Here is a 21,424-nt window from a genome sequence, read left to right on the forward strand (position 1 = left end):
TTTGTTGGACAGGTTTTTCATCGTTTAGCATTGGGATAGTATGTTGGATGATAGAAGTGTCATAAGTTTTGAGTTCATCGTAGTTCCAAGCAAAGACACTTTTGTATTGTCTCAAGAGACGAATATACGCTAATTTTTCTTCAGGAGCTAGGCCAAGGCCTAGGTTGATATTCTGTGGTTTGGCATCAGTTCCTAGATTTACTAATTCATAGTTCAAAGTTGAACTTTGCAGTTTTGAATTGGTAGATCTTTTGAATCGATCTTTCAAATCATAAAGGTCTTCTAACTTGACTACTGATTTTGGCATAGCATTATTAGTGCTATCTTGTTGCAATTGTCTGTCATGTTGGTCCTCATCAATTATCTGATTGGTGTAAGATCCTTCAGATGTGAGAAAGCTCACAATATCAGGATCATCGTTAAAAATCCTCCAATTGGTAATGTTATCAGGAATTGAGGGTCTAAAGATTAATTCGATTGAAAATCGATCAGGGCTATAGTCTTCTGAAGGAATGAGCTTGGAAGCTACGTTAGCTAGGAGGTCTGCACTAGCATTCTGGAGTCTGGGAATTGATGAAATATTAAATGCTATAAAGTGTTCAGTTAGATCTTGAACTAAAGATTGGTAATGCTTTAAATGACTTGATAAACAATGTATAGCATTACGTACTTGTCTGATTACAATTTCAGAATCTTCAAAAACTTGAAGATATTTGATGTCTAACTCGATTTCTTTGTATAATCCTTGGACTAAAGCCTCGTATTTTGTGGTATTATTGGTGCAATCAAATTCGAGTCTACAAGTTAGCATAGTTTTGTTTCCCTTTGGACTGATTAACACACATCCTGCTCCTGCTCCTTCGTTAGACTTAGAACCGTCAAAAAATAACTTCCAAAATAAAGATTTATTTACAGGACTATCTATAAAATTAATACATTTAGAACTATCTGTTTGAGAGAAATTTTCTACTTGAGATAAAACAAAATGTTCTAAGTAAGGTGAAGTATGAGCATTAAAATTTCCTAGGAAAGAATTTACTGAATAGTTTCCAATGATGTTATTGTTGTATGCCACCGGTTCATTCTCTCCTTCCAGTGTTACTATGTATTTATGTTGTCTTTCTCGCTCAACTTTTATCTGATTTGGTTTACCATTGTAAGGGAGCCACATGTGCGACCAGTCAGTTGCAAAGTATTCATGAAGTTTTTCTGACCAATCTCTGCTAAGAATTAATCCATAAAATTCTGGAATATCAGCAACTAAAATGTCGATAACTTGACATACATTTGGATTGGATGACAGCCTTATGGTAACTTGATTTAATTCGCCAATCACTTCAACTTGCGATCGATCTAGCTGAACTATGCGCACAACAGATTTTTGCGTTGAACATTCAACTTTGCACATATTGATTTTGGTAAAATATTAGATGAAGCTCCAGAATCCACTAAGCAATTATGCAAATTTTTATTGAAAATTTCATAAGTAAGAAGAAATGGGGGAGTATGAGATCTTGACCTTCCTCCAATTAAAGCGATGTTGTTTGGATCAACTTTATTAATCACGTTAGTTGGAGGTCTTCCCATTTCATGGGAAGCTTGAGAGATTACAACGGCGGGCAAAGGTGCAACTAGTATAGCATGTAATTCTTTCAAAAGTACCTTTTGCTGGTGTTTTAACTTGCTCAATTCGTAAAAAGTGATGTTAGCCCTAGTCTTTTTCATGTCTTCTATGATATTATACTCCATTTCATCCGAAACGATTAGCGTTTTTGATGGAGTTGATGAATCTGTTTGGACTGGGCTGGTTTGAGTCGCTTTAGGTGTCGTTTTCTTGGCTGCGACTTTATCCTTAGTCATTGAGCTTGCGCTCTTTGGCTTAGGAGTAGGTTGAGGAGGATCAAGTTGATTTCTACTTCGAGTACTAACCGGGGATGCCTCTTGATCCTCTTCATCTGGGAGGATGAAGTCCCACATACCTTGTACCTCTACAACTTCTTCTTCATCGGTATGCTCTTCGGTAACAATTTCCTCTTCTTCTTCTTCTGATTCAGCATTTGTGATAGCATTTGGCGGCTTTGAATCGGTTGAAGGGTTTCTTCTATAAGGCTTGTACGGATTTTTAGAAGAAGTTTCTGCCACTTGTTTCTTAATGTCAACCATTTCGTTAGACATGGTTTTCAAAACTTTTTGCAATCCTTCTAAATCAAACGGATCTTTCGATTATTTTTTCTTTGGGTCTTCCTTGAAAGTAACCTTCTTGGATTTTCGTTCTTCTATCACGTTTTTCTTTTCTAGAGCTATGATACATTTCTCTACCGCTATTGCTTCTTTCATATTTTCGGCTAAAGTTGTTTTGTTAGCCCTATCAACGAAGATTGCTATGTTTGACGGTAAAGCAGAGATGTACCACTCACTTCACACTTCTTCGCTAGGCTTGGAAGCAGTAGGAATTTTATTTAACAGTTTATTGAAACGTGAATTAAAATCTTTGATAGGTTCCTTTGACTCGGCCCTAAGGTTAGACAGGTCATTGATCAATGTCACCATAGACCTGTCATCACCAAACTTAGTCAAGAATTGTTCTTGGAAGATATCCCAACAAGTGATAGATCCAGACAGTAATGAGAAATACCATGATCTGGCTACTCCTTGTGGAGTATAAGGGAAAAGTCGGACGACAGCATCTTCGTTGGTAACTCCATTGAGATTTATGGATAACATAAAGTTATTTATATGTTCTTCTGCTAGCATGCCTGCTTCAGGATTAAACTTAGGCAGCCATTTTTCAGGATGGGTCGGTAACTGACTCAAGGGCGCAGGCATTAAGACTACCCCTGGGTTATTCCATGGAGATTGGGCCATCGCTGAACTACTAATAGAGGAAAGTGCAGAAGGTGATCCCTGCGATTGAGAAGATGAGGATATTACGACTCCAGATGATTGAGAAAAAGGTGTGGAAGTTCTTATGGACTGGTGGACAATAATCTGAAGTGGAGGAGTGGATGGTTGACTTCACGGTGGAGAGGTGGAGATGGATGATGATGATGAAAGAGTCTCGCTATCGGACCCTTTAGGCGATTTCCTTGCTCTCTTTCTTGTAGGTAGAGGTAACTCGGTTGGCTGAACACCAAACTTTTCGCTCTTTAATCTGGTAAGAGGATGAGCAGGGTTATATTGCGAAGTCACGCTGCCTTGAGATTTATCAGATCTTTGAGGTGATATAGAAAATTGCTGAAGTTTATGGATCAAAGATTCAACTTCAGGAGGTTCAATAGTAGATTGTTCTGAAATGTTAGGGTTTGTAGCAGCGGCTGTTGTTCTTTCGACTTCTGGCTCTAGATTTAAATATTCTAAGTGCGATGGAGAAGTCGGGGGAGATGGTGAGGGTGATTTACTCTCAAAATGGTATTTAGATTTAGACTTACTTGCCATTCACAGTTCGGGGCCCTCCTTCTAGCGCCAAATATGTTGAAGCCCCAAAAATTGGGTCTACAATAAGGGGGATACCCACCCGGTCCGGACCTTGGTTAGCAGCTCCTTTTCCGTTTGGTATAGTGGGTCCAACTGGGGATATGGGACCAGTTTCCCAATTTATATGTGTGTGTGTGTGTTGAGATTTGATATTTCCTTTCTAAAAGTTCCTAATTGAAATGCTTTTACTTTAACTCTAATCTAATAACATGCAATTGTATTCTAATAAACAGAATATCTAATTCTACACTAACCCGGGGTGTAATCTTTCCGTTATGCGATCTAAAATGATTTCAAATAACAATTGGTAATAAATATCATTCAACTGTTATAAGAAGAGAATTCAATAGAGATAAACCACTTCGTATAAAAAGTTAGACGAAACAGTTGTGAAAAACATATCGCATAATAAGCTACTCATATATTAAGCATAAATAAATAGTTATCACCGTACAGAAGTGCTAAATGATAACTCAAGCATTCACGCATCAATATATAAACAACTGAACATAAATATCACTTTAACACAAAGGCAGAAAGAGTTAAGAGATAGAAGTACCATTTATAACTAGTTCTACTCATGAGCTTCAAGCGATAATGATTTATCTCTTCTTAATCCAACGTCCACTAAGAGTACAGAAGTGCGACATCAGTAGTAGATATTAGATGCAGATACCAATAAATCCTATTCCATCCATTCTTCAAAACCTCCTCGGAGGGTGCAAAAGTGCATGTTTTGAGGACAAGTTTTTGACAAATTTCAGGACCCTTCTCTAAATGCATGAGAAGGGTTTAAATACTACTAACTAAATCTAAAAATAACTTATTACAAAAATGTAGGATACGGTTTAAATGACCGTCCTCATTTCAGGCAAAAATAAAGCAAAATTAATACTAACATTGAATCTAAAATTAAAACTAACAACTAACTATTTTTGTATCTGTTCCTTGAAATCGCAAGCATTCAGCATTTGTTTGAGAAGAGTTGGTTGGCCGACTTCCGACTTTAAGTGTCCTACGAACACGGCATCGGCAAGAGCTGGCGCCATCTTCTCAGCAGAATTGATGATACATTTGAGAGTCATGCACTGGCTGTGTGGTTTTACCAAATATGCCTAGTAAGAATCCCAATTCAACTTAGTTAATCTTTTGATCGATTCTACCTTTTCTTGAGCCTTCTGTCTCCAGCCTGTCTGCAGTTGCTGAGCATATATACATACCATTTTGAAGATATTTCTGACAAATACCACTGGTTTTAGGATTCAAGTTTTACTTTTTTACCTCTAGCATTACTTTCTTACAAATTTCTGGGCTTACAGGTGACTGAGCAATTAGAGGCTTTCCCTTTCAAGAGGTTTTTCTTAGCGATGCGCGATTAGCACTAGGCGCTAATCGCGCATCGGAAACTGCCTCCGTTTCTTGATCCGGGCTTCCCTGGTGCGATTTTTTGCCTCTTGCACGCTTTTTGTTAGCGGATATAAAGCTTAAATTTTGTGAAAATAATGATTCCGTAAGTTGCTAACACTGAGTCTTAAATTGTTTGTTTGTGATGTCAGCGTTGTCTAGTACCCCTTTAACCATGTCCATGTATGGAAGAATTTTGGGCCTCGCCACTATTCGATGTAAGAATGAGCAAGCTAGATCTATAATAGACGCCTCAGAAGATCCGTGTGAGCCTGCAGTAGCTATAACCTCCATCATTTTGGGATTCTCTTCCTCAAGTAGACTATACATGGCTTCCCATGTAGTAATGCCAGCGTCTCTATTACAGGCGGTGTCTGTATACAAGGGCGTCATTTCTTGATCTTCAGAACTTAGAGCTTTGCCTTTCTTTCCCATAGTATCCTAAATACTGCTTTGTATAGTTCTCTGTTCTTTGTTCCTATAGTTTACAAATGAGATGAGAGTCATGATAAGGAAAAGGTGACGGGAAAGATTTAAATGCCGAAGACATATAAAATATACCACTTTACGTGAAATGGCTCTTCGATAAGCACGAAACCCTATTTCATTAATGATTGGCAACTAACTCATTAATTAGCATTAAAGTGCATAACCAGGTCCCGATTTATGGAAAATACTTTTTGAACAACGAGACCGAAAGATTTGTGATGAAGCAATTTTTCGATTTGCTTCGTAATATCGCAGATCGCAACATCACAATATCGCTCTATCACTTTATCGCTCGATCGCAATATCGCTTTATCACTCGATCGCAATATCGCTTTATCGCTCAATCGCAATATCGCAACATCGCTGGAGCGTAGCATATGACAATCATTTGTTAATGTGTTTTCCGCGAAATGTGATTTGTGATATCCGCCATCGCATATCGACAGGTTGAGGTTTTTCAACGTAAGTGATATTTGATGCATGCGATGCGATGAAGTTTTGCATCGCAATCTCGCAACCTTAGAATTGTGTTTGTAAGGAGGTATCCATTATCCTTTTTGCGATGCGATATTGCTTAAGGAGTGATTTTATCCTACCTTATCATAAAACTTAAGCTTTTTTAGATTTTTCAAGGGTATTCTCCTAAGTTTATGAAGGTAAGTTTTATTGAAAAAGGAAATTCAAGCACTAATTGATTTTTTAAATTTTTGACTAAGGGTCCCCACTTTTTTAGTATTAGTAATAACACTAAATAAGAAGGGGGTTGTTGCTGGCCACAACAGGTTCCTGAGGATGCGGACGAGTGATTTGAATGGGAACGTTTCAAGAAATTTATATATTATTTGGGGTTGGAGTTTAAGATGATTTTCTTTGGGCCAAGTACCTTTTTTCAAGTGCTCGATAGTTAGGAGAGAGTCCACCAAGATTTCCAACTATTAGATATGGAAATATTTTACCAATATTAGGACTAGGAGGAGGCCATACATCTCATCTTGATTATTAGTTCGTTGTCCCAACCCCCAAGAGTGCTTTATAACTAATTTTCCTTCAGGTTGTGAAGAACCCCTCCCCCTCTTGCCACCCCTTATTAATTATTAATTTATTAATACATATTATAATGAAAAATACATAACACATACCATAAACAATGTCTAACAATCCTCCATCATTCATTAACATAGTTTGTATTGAATCAATAAACACTATCTAGCATGCATGACTCATATGGACTATTTAATTTATTTAGCATAACATTTCAACACAGGAGGCTTAGTCACCATTCTAGATTTGTGCCCTATTCTTTGGTTCTTGATGTCCCATAAAACTTTAGTCATGAGTGGATATGAAGATCCATTTGAAATTAGTGATATGATCTAATTCACCATTAGTTTGATGCCACTAAGCTAAATTATTGTCTTGCTCTATTGATTTCATATAGTCTTAATCAAATGGTATACCGTGAATACTATGTAGGAGGCTTATGCAACCAACAATCCCACCTAGATTTTGGTGAATTAGATCAACCCATAACGAGGGCGATGGGAACACCAATGAAGTAGAAGCCCAAATAAATGAACATCATCAATGTAAGACAAGCAATTTGTCTCGAAACATTACATCTCATTATCTATGAACAACTTCCAAGTTCACATAGCCTCAAAATAAGTAGGGATGTCGATGTGAGCATTAAAATCATAGGGTCGTGCATAAACAATTTGGCCCATCTATAACATACATTCATTATGAAAAGGGTTTTTTTTGAAGGGTGAAATTTCACCAATTAATTATTTTTTTTGGTATTTTTTTGAAAAATAGTTCCCTTATAAAAAAATGAATATTTTTACATAAATATGATTAAATTGATCATTTTTTCCATAAAACATTGCAATTTTAATAATGAATTATAATTCTTTTTTTGTTGAGTATTCATACATATGATTCTTCAACTAAGATAATCACCTAGAATAGTATACATAAGTATAATATTTGAATCCTTAAAAAATACCATGATTACAATGCTCCTGGCCAACAAGTATGATTTTTCAACCAACAAAATCACCTAGAATAATATACATAGGTATAAATTTGAATCCTTAAAAATATCATGATTGCAAGACTCATGGCTAATAATTCTAAGATAGAAGAGGCTAGTGTGATTATGATTTCTCTATGTGATTTGGTGGACCTATTGGCTCCTAAAGCATTTTCAACATTGGTCAAGACTTCTGTGTTGAGTAATGAAAAGAAAATGTAGATAAAGGATGTCTAGGAATGTCCAAAATGCCATGATTGACTTGGGATTCAATATTAGAATGGATAGGGAAATCATGAACTCATACAACAATGGCTCCAACCAATGTAATATCTAGTTGCAAATCAAAAGCAAGCAACGATGTCTAACCCTTGAGGCATTCTCAAGAGAACCCGTTCTATTACTCATGTACTCCCAACAACCACAAATAGTATAACAACAATAAAAACATGTTGAAATTTGTCTAGGAGTCATTCCAACAACTCTTAGAATTCCCATTTTTAAAAACACCACGAAGAGGACATTTATAGATACATATAGTGTTAATAACATTGTTGAGTGCATGTGAAGAAGAATATGATATTAATGTTATCATAACCATTTTAAGTAAATGAAAAAATCCTACACCAACCAAAATATGTAAAAGCAAAAAATTAAACATAAATATAACTATTTCATCTTATTATAGCATTATTATAAAAAATTCTAAATAAATAAAGAAAAATATAAATCTAAAAGGTATAAAAGTAAGAATACAACATAAATGCCAAACCATTTCAGTAACAATTTCATTTTATTAAGCATTATATTTTATAAGACAAGTTTTATTGTATAAGACAAGTTGTATCATTACCGGATAAGTTGTATCATTATAATCCTATAGGCCTTATACTTTCTAGGGGACAGTAAAAATGGAAATAGACAGAATGGAAGCTGGACTAAAACAAGTGATATTCTATAGAAATTAGTTTGAATGACTGATTTTTAGTTGTTTTAGGTGGAATACAATTCTAGGCATAGGTCCTTCTTAAAAGAAATGCCTTTGACCTAACAAAACGCGTAGCTCGAAACAGGTATTTGTTATATTAAAATTAGTTGGATTGATATGACCAAAAAAGATTGGTTGTCATTAACATTCCATATCTGATGGAGAATCAATAATTTATATTTTATATAGTATCTAACGTAGCATTCATGTGTACCAATAATGAATATTGGCAACTCATATATTAATTAGAAAAGAAATAAGATAATAGATTAACTTTAGGGAACACATCCCAGAAACATCATATAAGTATAATATATGTGCACCTACCTATTTGTGAAAGCAACTCATATTGCATATATCACATGTGGGTAATAAGATAATATTCATGAAAGCAACTCGTATGACACATATTTCTACAAGTGGAAGTGGGCACAAACTTTGAGGATGAAATGGTTGATGCCAACTTAGTACATTAAATAAATAGGGGTATGGTAACGCACGAATATAAAGGATGAGAATTATTAAAATTGGATGGCAAATTTTATTGACATGCTTAGCTGAGCTGAGCTGTGTGAGCTGTGAAAACTCTATTGTAACCTTTATTATATTATCATTTGACTTTGGCATGCAGGCCCTAGAAGAGATGGAATGGTCTTTTTGATGATTGTTATTGGTTGAAAACAAATTTCAATGTAAAAGGTGGAGGAAATAGTTTAGTTCTTGGGGAATGTACCAGGAGGTGGGGCAAGGAGACAAGTCATTAGGGATTGATGCATTGCATTGGGGGATATGTAAACACTAAACAATGGCTTTTTCCACATGCCATCACATAATTGCATGTCCTCAAAAAGCCACTCTGTGAGAGAGAGGAAGGAGGGAGGAAGCATCATTGTGAAAAAGATGCTTTGTCTTGTATTCCTAATTCAGTTCCCGATTTCATGGCCATGGCATGCCACTCGCTTTTTATTTTCAAAAAGCGTCACTGTGTGGCCCTAAAGGCCTGGTTAAAGCCATCTTGAGGGGAGTTCTTGATTTACAAGACAGATGGTGAGCTCACTGCTGAGCTATCTCTCTGTATTTATATATAAAAATGTGGATGACACTGTAAGGTGGCAACGCCTAGAAAAAGAGAAACGGCTAGACGAGCTGAGAAGCGAGGCTGCACATGCAGTCGGTTGCACAAGGACAGTTGTGTGCGTGAGTCTCTTAAACATTAGATTCTGTGTGTCTGCTGCTCCTTTAGAGAAGACCCAGTCCTTGTATTCGAAGATTATTATATTAACAAGTAGTAGTAGGTAGTAGGTGCAGTCACCAGTTGGTTGCCAAGGTCCTTTACCTGTGCTGTACTGTTTGTGTTGAGCCTGCTGCTGAACCAGAGATATGGATATGTGGGTTCTGCTGCTGCTTTCACTTTTCACGGGCCTTTGCTTCAAGGGGGTGCTGTTATTGTATTCCAAACTAATTTGCAAGTCCAGGACGAGGTTGTGGTTCCCACTGCCTCGAAACAGCAAATATGGCTCCCGCAATAAAATGAATCTGCCTCCTGGTAGCTTGGGTCTCCCAATCCTTGGAGAAACATTGCAATTCTTTGCGCCCAATGACTCCTTCGACGTTCCTCCCTTTGTCAAGCAGCGAAAACTAAGGTAAGCGCTGAACACTCATGCAATGCATGCATATCTGCAGAATTGATTTCTTCGGATTCATCCAATTAATTTATTTGTGTTAACTTTTGGAATGAAAGATAACTATTACATTAATTTATTTGTTTTGATGTTTCAAATCAGCTAATGTGATTTATTTGTTTTGTTGTTTAAAACTAGCCAAAATGATTCATCATCCAGACAATAGAATAAATGGAATCAATGTTATTTATCATCAGGGCCATAGAATGAATGAAGCCAATGAAACCAATATGATTCATCATTAGGACAATAGTCATTACATTAATTTATTTGTACTAATGTTTGGAACCAGCCAGAATAGTTCATCATCAAAGCGATAGAATGAATGAAGTCAATGTGATTCATCATTATGTGTGATTCACATCAAAACCATAGAATGAATTAAGATAAATGTCTTTCAGATTAATCACATCATTAAGATTTGGTCGAAGTTTCAAACCAACTAAAGATTTGGTCGAAGTTTCAAACCAACTAATATGATTCATCCTCAAGAAAATAAAATTAAGTCAATATGATTTATCATCAAAAATATAAAATGAATAAAGTCAATGTGATTCATCATAAAAACTATAGTTATAATTATAACTGCCCAGGTTTTTAACCAGCCAATATAATTCATTATCAAAAGGATAGAATGAATGATGAATGCAATTAAAATATGCAGAATTCAAAATGTGTAATGCTAAATGAATGTTTGCAATATTGCAGATATGGGCCTATTTTCAAGACGAGCTTAGTGGGAAGGCCAGTGGTGGTGTCCACCGACCCAGACGTGAATCAGCTAGTATTCCAACAGGAGGGTCGCCTGTTTCAAAGTTGGTACCCCGACACCTTCACAAAAGTATTTGGGGAACAAAATGTTGGATCAATCCACGGTCATCTCTACAAGTATCTTCGCAATATGGTTTTGACATTGGTGGGTCCTGAGAATCTCAAAGAAAAGCTTCTGCCAGAAGTGGAGCTCAATCTGCTCGCCAAGACCCGCGATTGGCACGACCGTGTTGTCGACATCAAAGAAGCAACTGCTTCTGTAACTAACTTTGCCTAACAATCCATTGATGTTTGACTCATTTCACAGATTTTAGTGTAAAAATATTTAGAACTCTAGTTCAAATCTAATACTTTTGTCATCATTCTGCAGATTATTTTTGACCTTACTGCTAAAAAGCTCATCAGTTACACTTACGACCCACAAAAAGAAACTCCCGGTACCTGCCTTAGAAATAACTTCCAGGCATTTATCCAGGGATTGATATCATTTCCATTGAATATACCTGGGACAGCTTACAATCAATGCTTGAAGGTATAAATTAAAAAAACAAAAGTACCAATCAATCAATTTGGTTAATCTACTGGTTTCTTTACCACTACTAATCATTGTTGGAGATAATTACTCCCACTTATAGTTAGGATGCAATTTCACTCAGTTTAGAGATATTCTAAATTTAAGATGTGTCAGTCAGGTTAGAGTTCTAATTTAGAAAGGTTAAGTGATGTATGTGTGAGATAAGCTTAGCATATCTATTTTTAGGGTTTTTGTTTCTATTTGATCTTGTAACTTTAAACAATTAAATCAAAACAACATATTTGAATGGATTGTTTTGGGGTTAATCTACTGGCTTCAAACATTACTGATAATGTATGTGTGTGTGTCTCAGGGGCGAGCCAGGGCGATGGCAATGCTGAACAAAATGCTGGAGGAAAGAAGAGAGGAAAAGCCACAAAGAAAACATGGAGATTTCTTTGACTATGTGGTGGCTGAGCTGGATAAGGAGGGATCACCTTTAACCAAGGAAATGGCATTAGACTTGATGTTTGTTCTTCTGTTTGCCAGCTTTGAAACCACCTCCCTGGCTTTAACTTTGGCAATCAAGTTTCTTACTGACCACCCAGCAGCACTCCAGCAACTAACGGTACACCCATGCTATACTGTTTAATTCTCTGCAGTATTTGTGATCTCTACCAAATGAATTCATATAGGTATTCAAATTTATACAAGTAATTTGTTACTGATCATGTCTCCAGGAAGAACATGAAGCCATTCTTGCAAAGAGGGAGCACAAGAACTCCAATCTCACTTGGAAAGAATACAAGTCCATGACATTTACCTCTAACGTAAGACTCAAAAATTAGGACTTGCTATAGGATGGAACACAATCCAATTCTACCCATGATAAGTATGCTTGTGTATGTCCTATTGCAGGTAATAAACGAGACTGTAAGACTCGCAAACATTGTACCCGGAATATTCAGAAAAGCAAAAACAGAGGTTAATATTAAAGGTGAGTTATTGCATAATTTTTTAGGAATCTGTAATCGAGTCAAGTTTAGTAATTATTTTATTGAGCGGAGAGGTTTATTGAATAGAGAGTTCATTCTACGGCTTAGTGAAACATGTGTAAGTTTGTCTGTCCATCCATCTCTTTTAAAATAAAAATGAAAGTTAAAAATTAGATGGCTATAATAAAAAAAATAAAATGAATATATTGTTAAATAATTAGAAGTAAAGAAAATGTGTGAGTAAAACGTTAAAATCTTATAATTTAGTTATTGATAAATTAATTATTTTAATACAAATTAATATTCATATATACTTTAAAATATGTTAATAATAAAAAATCATTTTAATTTGCCTCATAAAAATGTTGGATGTATATGTTATGTAAAATATTTATTGTCAATTGTATATATATCATGAAAAATTAAGTTTTTATGGTTAAAACGTTTATATATATATATATATATATAGATATATAGATATATATAATTTAGCATTTAAAAATACAATTTAAATAATGAAAAATAAGACAACAGCGTGAAGAAATTTGAATCTATAAATTACACATGAAGAAATTTGATTTTTTAGCTTATATTAAATTCTTACTTAAAATAGATTTATACTAATTTTTATGACCATTTGAAACAGATATGAATATTAAAATAAACTATTGTTAAAAAATCTACAATCGAATTAAATATTAATTCCTTTAGCTTTAATTCTAAAGCAATTTGATATAAGATTTTGTGGTGGATGAATGGCAAAATGTTACACATATTTGATATTTTCTTGTCAATGTTGCAGGATATACTATTCCCGCAGGGTGGGCTGTCATGGTGTGCCCAACTTCTCTTCACCTCGACCCGATTGTATACCCAGATCCCCTGGCATTCAACCCCTGGCGATGGCAGGTGAGTTTTTACATACCTACATTATTCAGGAATTAAGTACTGCTAGATATTCACTAGTATATTCATGAGACTCAACAGAACTCGTGTGTCGTTACAGAACATGGATTCCAACGCGATTGCCAAGTATTTCATACCATTTGGAGGTGGAATGAGGTTCTGCGTAGGAACTGACTTCACCAGACTGCAAATGGCCGTGTTTCTGTTTTGTCTGGTTACAAAATACAAGTAAGTATTGTATTAGAGTTAAGTGCTGGACAAAAAAAAGTATTGTATTGGATCACAGGAGTTGGTTCGAAAAGCGTCCACAAATGATACTTTATGTGATTTTCGCTGAAAAATCTCTCACAATCTTCATCAGAAACCTGAACTCTATTATTGTATTAGAGTTTAATATTGGTTTATTTGTGAGTTTAGAGGTTTATTTTATAGTTTAATGTGTAAAGATGTCTATTCGTCATCAAAATTAAAATAAATATTAAAAAATTATAAAAAAATTAGATTTTTTTTTTAATAAATCTATGTTAAAAAGAAAGAAAAGAGATGTGATCCCAAAAATGGCCCAACAAATCTAAAACCTAACCTGTTTAGATAACATTTTTTTTCCTTATTGTAATGATTTCCCAGGTGGAAGGGCGTGAAAGGCGGAGAGATTCGAAGAACGCCAGGTCTATCCTTTCCCAATGGATATCACATCCATCTCCAGTCAAAACAACGCACTGCGACTGGAAATGGCGAATTATGAAAAGGAAGCATCTGGTTTTTTTGTATACAGCAAAATTACGATTTCCATTTTTTTTCGTAGGTTGAAAGCAAAACTCTGTGCTCTGCAAATTTGAAGTTGGATTTGGCTTTGGATTTGAAAACCAAATACCAATTGGCAGCCAAATTATAAAAGAAAGGAAGGTGATATATGGAAATTCTTTAGGAATGGAGAGGTGTCCAGTGTCGAATTTGTTATTGTAAACAAGTCCACCATCCTTTAGATTGTTGTCGTCGAATGAACGACCGATGAAGAACGATTCCTCTGGTAAATCCGAGGGGGATATGTATCGGAAAACCAAAAGATTTGAACATCATATTTCTCCAAATATAATATATGATCTAAATCTTTAAAAATATATGAAAGGGGATATTACCTGGTGTTTGTCCAAAGACGGGGGAACAAATTTAGAAGTATAATATATCCAAATTTAAATAATATTATAATGAAATTAATTGATCTTATTTATGCGGAAAAAATTGAAGGTTAACATTTCTATATACAGAAGATCTAGGGCCAATCTCAAATGGCTGTTTTGGTTGTTTATTAGTGATTAATTTTAATATTTTATTAATTAACTGGGTTATTAATGAAAACTTTTCTTTGTTCTAATTTGATGATGCAGCAGAATATTTTGCATTTTAATGTTAGGTATGTTATTAATGTGAAAATTATTTCATTTTATTTAAGGCAGGTCAATTTATTAGTATTATAGTAGGTTTATAATTTTTTAATGTTTATTTTTATTTTCTGTGTTTGTGTGAAGGTGTAAAGATGAAAACCTATATTCATGTTTTGAAATGTTTGATGATAATTAATATTAGTTTTTGATAATTACAATGATATTAATGATAGTTTTTGTTATTATTAATTTTTTGATAAGCTTGTTATTGTATTTTGCTGACTAACTTATCACTACAAATTCGTTAGTAGTAGTCTGATAATTTTCTAATACACACTTTCACTATGCTATCAATGACTCTCCATGGTGGTGAAAATGTGTTGGTAGATAATATTTTAAATAAATGATAGTATTAACTAACTTAATTTATATGATTCCTAAAAGTATATTTGATTGACATATATTAATTACATTTTATTAAGTGATTGTGATATTTGATATATAGAAGAGATATAATGGAATTATTTGTAAATGTGTATGTAAACGGTGGTTGATTATTATCTTGTTCATAGTCAACCACTATTAAGGTGGATGTGATCGAATAAAATGGTGTGGTCAAATAATGGTGATGGTCATGGTTGATCATGGACAACCAAGTTCACTCTCATGGTTAACCATGACAATGATGATGACCATGGACAAAATCACCAATGACCATGTGAGAAATGAAAACAAAAAATATAGGCATAGATATGTTGAGGGTGTAGATAATGATGAAGTTTTCAATGTAGAGTTTTATTGTATAGTGTAGACATAAGTGAGGTGCATAATCAAACTAAATTTGCCACAACAACATCTTGGGAGTTAAGCATGTGTTATTAACCTAAAATCTTTTGTTACAATCAATATGACTTGTACTCACAAGTGAACTGATAAAGTCAAAGATGATATTGGAGGATAAAGGCACAAACCTCATCATCCTTGATCTTGTAAACGTAAGCTAAGGAAACCATTGAGGAAGTAAATGTTTAACGAGTCAGGCTTGATCCATGTAATTTCTACAAATACAATGACACAATGCGTGAATAAAAGTAGAAATAATGTAAACATGAGATGAAGAAAGTGACACGAAGAGTGAGCCAAGTGTTATAAAAAAATTATTAGTCATACCATGTAAGGTATTTGTTGTAGTAAACTTGAGGCTATGATAATTATCGTGTGAACCCAAGTGCTATAAGTTCCTATAATTGTGATTATTGCCATGGAAGAACTATTGTATTCTATGTAACTCTTATAAATTTTGCAATTTTCTAGTTAACATTTGGGATTTTATGCACATTTTCTTGTAAGTTAGTTTACTATGATGATTGGTACACATAGGCATTACGTTCATTCATATTTATCTATGTTGACATATGGAAAGTATGTTGACATGGTTGCAATTATTTTCTCACATTCTTGGGTGATGTTCATGATGTTCATTATCCAAAAATGCACGTGTAGTGCAATTAACAGTTGTTGTAAGAGGAATTTGTTGTGTTGTACTTAGTGGAATAGTTTTTGTAACCTAAAAATACATCTCAATGAAAGATGGTTTAATTAGTAATGGTGGGGGTGTTTGTCATGTTTAGCAGCAATTAATAAGCCTACACTAGAAAGGATTAGAACTACACAAGAGTTCAACTACACAAAATAATTCATCCTTCTTTCTTATAACATGGTATCAAAACCCACTTTGATATAATCCTAGAAGTCTATATATTTGTATAAGGGTAAACATATTTTGGTGATTATTAAGCAAGGAGAGAGAATGACATTGACCTCATTAAGCATTCCCTTACCAAAGACCAAGTTGGATGGAGAGAACTACTTCATTTGGAAATTCTAGATGCCAAATGTGTTATTGAAACAAAGATTGTTGAAGATTGTAGAGGGTAAGAAAGTTTCTCCTATTAAAGCTATTGATTTAGTGAATTTCAAGACACATCATCAAGACATGCAATTTGATATAAACTCTACTATTGTAGAACATATAATTCCTCAAATCAAGAACTTGAAAAGTTCACATATTACATGGACTATGTTGCAGAATTTGTATGAGATCTCAAATAAGTCAAAAGTATAGCACTTGCATAATCGATTATATGCCCTAAAAATTGGTGACAATAAAAATGTTATTAACTATGTCACCAACAAAAAAATGATATCCGCAAGAGTGGGCCCTTACTTTACAACTCACTAATTGATCTCCTAAAAACTAACTCAATAGCATGAGAAACTCAATAATGGTAACAAAAAGATCAAATATCTGTATATTTTTCTACTAGTGATCCCAAATGGTTCTCAAGGTTATTTATTTATACAATTCATCAAAAAGAAGTTCCAGGGAAATTTCCCATTTTTAGGAAAAGTAGCTAACAATTCCAAAACCATTTTCCTATCATTTAGAGACTTTCCTTCCAAACAAGGAGAAAGAAACATCAAGATATTTCCTCAAAAATAGGTAGTGATTTAATAGATAAGTGGTAGTTTAATTACTTTATAAATTCATAATCATGGATCTAAAAGTGTGCACTATTATGAACTTAGAAGAGCATGAATGCAAAAATATCAAATACTAGATTCATGCAAAACAACTCAACTTTGAGACTTACATGGTACACCATATGACTTATCAAGTAGGAAAGGTGGAGTGTTAAGTAAACATAACACTATATAAACGCGTCTACATGTCATGAGAAACTCTTTAGCATGATCAAATTAATCATAATTCCTCCCAATGTCAATAAGTCCCAATAAAATGGGGACTGGCATAAACCTATAAATGCTAAAGAGAAAAATCCTAACAGTTCCAAGCATTTAAATTCCTGCAAGCTATTCTCCTCTTAAGAAAAAAACATCTATTAAACATGAATTCAAAGTATGAACACGTGATGTCAAGAAAGTCATAAAAATGTATAAATTGGATTTAAAAAAGGCATAAAAAAGGGTTTAAATCATAAAACCTTTAAGAAAGAATAACAACACAATAGATGGGAAAAGTAAGGAAATTAGTGGGGTCATCATACCCTTTACTCAATGAATTGCATATCCTTTATTCAATGAAATAGTTAGAATTTGAATGAAATTGAGTCTTAGTTTAGTGTAAATAACCTTCAGTTAATAGTAAATCAATTGGGTATGTTCTTCTACTAAATGAAAACCTCTCAATGATATAACTAGTTTTCATATGCAATAGATCTAGCATTGTCAATAGAATCATCACTTTTCCAATATAGAATAGGAAATAATAACAATGGAAAATGAGACATGAGACCTAACCAATGTAAATTTATTTCATTTGCATCAACGACATACATTCATCTTTGATAGAGTGAAGCATGAATATTTGGAAAATAATGTATTTCCTATTTCTTAAGCTCATTTGTGAGTTCCCCCATCTATTTTGGTTAAACTGCACTACATTCTCAACTAGTGTAGTATTAAAATTAATCAATTAAATAATTATTGCAAATTATTAATTGGTTATGACTTCTTTAATATGAAGGCTAAAAACCATTAGTTATTCTCTCTAATCATATTAGCCACAAAGGTTATTTCCTTTTTGAACCCATAAAGGTGCATTAAGTTCTTCCCTTTTATATAACCCCATTTCTTAGTTTCTCCTAATCTCTTTTTCGCAAGAGGGACTAAAAGGAAACAATATTAATTATCCCCATAAAATGATTGGGATTCCATAGATTGTTGTCTAGCAATAAATATTATGTGTTTCATAGTTCACAAAGAAAATTCCTTATTTTGGAAATGTTAGAAAAGTAAATTCCATAAAATGTCTTTCTTTCCTTTAAATCAAATGGAAAATCAAATATGGTGCATTTTATTTGTATTTGAAACCATTATTCCTTCATATACATTGTCTTGGTCTTGACTACTTTTTTCTTCTTGGTTGCAATCCAATCCTACCCATAATAAGCATGCATGTGCATCTCCTATTGTAGATAATAAATGAGACTATAATATTGGTGAACATTGTCTTGAGAATGTTCAAAAAACCGAAGATGGATATTGATATTAAAATTATGTTATTGTATAACTCTACCCATATTACATTGCACTACTCTGATAAGTTTCTTTACTTGTATTGCATTTTGATATATGAGGATCAATGGTGGCTAATTTGATTAAGTAAAATTTTCTTATATATATATATATATATATATATATATATATATATATATATATATATATATATATATATATATAATCTTCTCTCTCTTTATTTATTTGTAGGACCTTCTTTGGCTATAACAACACTAGCATTGGTGTTGTCTTTCACTACAACAACAATCTTCATCCTTTCCTTAACTACATCAAAAATATGGTTCTCTTCAATTTTTATCCTTTTTATATCTGTCCTATGTTATGTTTGGTTTCACTACCTTTGGACCCTACATCAAAAGATCAACATCACATATACGATCATATTCATTTTCTTGCTTAGCTAATAATCCTTCTATAGGAAACTTGGGTTTTTCCCCAAGATTAGTTGAATTTCTAATAGGTGAGGTTTTAAACCAATAATTATGTATATGGTTATTATTTTCCTCCTTTTCCTTCATATGGAACAATTTGAACTCACTATATACATTAGACAGATCCTCATATACTCACATCCCAATGAGTGTGTGGAAAATTTCTTCTCCAGTCAATTACTCACCCTTCCAAGCTAAGGAAACCCCCACCCTTAGATGATCTACCTATCCCATGGCTTTCATGTATGGGATTATTAAAGATATTGTTAGTCTTATAGCCAAGTTCACTTCCAGTGTGCTTTAATAGAAATTACACTACATTGCTCATGGAGTCTTATATTCAAGGCACACTTTATGACTTTCTCCCATAAGGTAATCAAAGTGTGTCACAGGGCTCCAATGTCACCATAGTGGCCTTGTTCCTAGGATCTTTCCTTCATCACTTCACCTATATCACAACATTTAGTTCCCATGAGATATACCCAAAAATTTCAAATTAGAAATTTTAATTTCCCAAATTTGCTTCATTCAAAAGAAAAATCTCACGGACATGAGAAATTTAGTTAGGATGTTGGGCTCCTTTGTAGGTAGTGATATTTTATCTCTCATAGTGGCTTCTATATTACACCCCATTCCAACACTCTACCTGCAATGTGAGCTTTCAATCAACTAAATAGTCGTAAGTGTTAATACAAAAAATATTTTCATTACAAAATTTAAAACATCCCCTAAAGTGATCTTATAATTATTACACACATAATAATTCTATCACTTCCAATTGATTTCAGATAGATTGAAATAAAATTATCATTGCATTATATATTTTCATCACAATCATTATAGTCATTTCCTAATGAAATCAAACATTTATTCTAGCAACCCATAGGGTCAAAATTGAGAGTTACATAACCACTTTCTCCATTAGGATACATTTCTCTAAATTCATGGTTAATTAGTTTTCACTTTTTTTTTGCAAGATGAGGGATTCATGCAACTCATTTCACTACTCAACAATTCCTTAAGAGTATTAAAAGTTATTTCCTTACATGATATTCAATCATGCAATTGATTATTCCATACAAACATGCATGCACTCACTACACCAAACATATCATATATGTACCATCATAATACATAATATGAGTGTCATGACCAAATCATATCATAGTAATGCATGGACACATCACAAGGATTCTAGTAATATTTACACACTGAAGGTTTCTTGCCTTTGTCACAACCCACTATGTATTAATGACAAACTTACTTTCATATATAAACAATTCCATACAATTTTCACAATAACTAGGAAAAACTAATCCTTCAACTACATGTTCCTTATCAACAAATTCAACATTATATGATGGAATCATTTATCTTAAGCTTAGAAACTATTGGGCCAATACTCATGGACACATGAACACAATGCAATCCCTACACTTACTTCATACTTCCCACATTTTAATGCAATCTCTCAATGCATTATCGAACATATTTTATCTAATGAATGTATTATTCATTCACTTAATTTCTATTCAAGATGGAAACTCAATGCATGCACATATTACAAAGATTTTACTAAATCCTTATGTGCTAAAAAATTTCTATCTTAACCGTACCCTTTCATGGGAATCCAAACAATACATGAATTAAATTGAATGAAAAAAAGATATCAAATTTAGGTAAAAATAAATCTTACCCAATTCCTTTATATTTTTAGCTTCACTTGTTGTTTTACCCACGTACTTGGCTTCCATCAAGGATTCCAACTAGATCCATTTATGATTTTCTTAACCTTCATTTTCTATCATTATGTTCACTTTTCATAATTGTTCCCCCTCAATAGAATTGTCCATGAGGTCCATTCTCGTGTGACTACCCTAGCATAATTGATATTGCAACACTCAACAACTCCTGAAACGATCTCAATCTCACATGTTATTCATAGCTCTATCATTTCATCTACTTACATACAAATTTCAAGGAATATTCAAAAGGGGCATTTACACCATGTATCCAATTCATGCATTCAAACATTTCCTTCAATCATGCACCCAAACATGTACATATTTTCATGCATGTGCCATAGTTGCACATATTCCATGTCATTCATACACACATCAATTGTTAGTTAATTAATTCATGCATGAGCTATAACATCTTAATTCAACAACCAATTCAATCTTATTAAAAAAAGAATTTCCCCGAGGAAAAAATCGTAATTTTATTAATGATTAACTAAATCACATGTTGTA

The 21,424-nt window shown here is 33.6% G+C and overlaps 1 protein-coding gene across 1 annotated transcript; it reads left to right on the forward strand.

Moving 5' to 3' along the window:
• Window positions 1-9,632: 9,632 nt before the first annotated feature.
• CYP87A2 (cytochrome P450, family 87, subfamily A, polypeptide 2) lies at window positions 9,633-14,482 on the forward strand. Its single transcript, XM_089431601.1, has 9 exons — window positions 9,633-10,030; window positions 10,778-11,099; window positions 11,211-11,372; window positions 11,728-11,982; window positions 12,095-12,184; window positions 12,273-12,351; window positions 13,152-13,258; window positions 13,356-13,483; window positions 13,883-14,482. Exons 1-9 carry the CDS (start codon window positions 9,768-9,770, stop codon window positions 13,998-14,000), a joined length of 1,524 nt encoding a protein of 507 aa, XP_089287727.1. The 5' UTR covers window positions 9,633-9,767; the 3' UTR covers window positions 14,001-14,482.
• The last annotated feature ends 6,942 nt before the right edge of the window (window positions 14,483-21,424 follow it).

This window comes from Pinus tabuliformis, chromosome 5_1, assembly GCF_031772625.1.
Source record: "Pinus tabuliformis cultivar Carrire ecotype Pingquan chromosome 5_1, CPIR1, whole genome shotgun sequence".
Lineage (NCBI taxonomy): Eukaryota > Viridiplantae > Streptophyta > Pinopsida > Pinales > Pinaceae > Pinus > Pinus tabuliformis.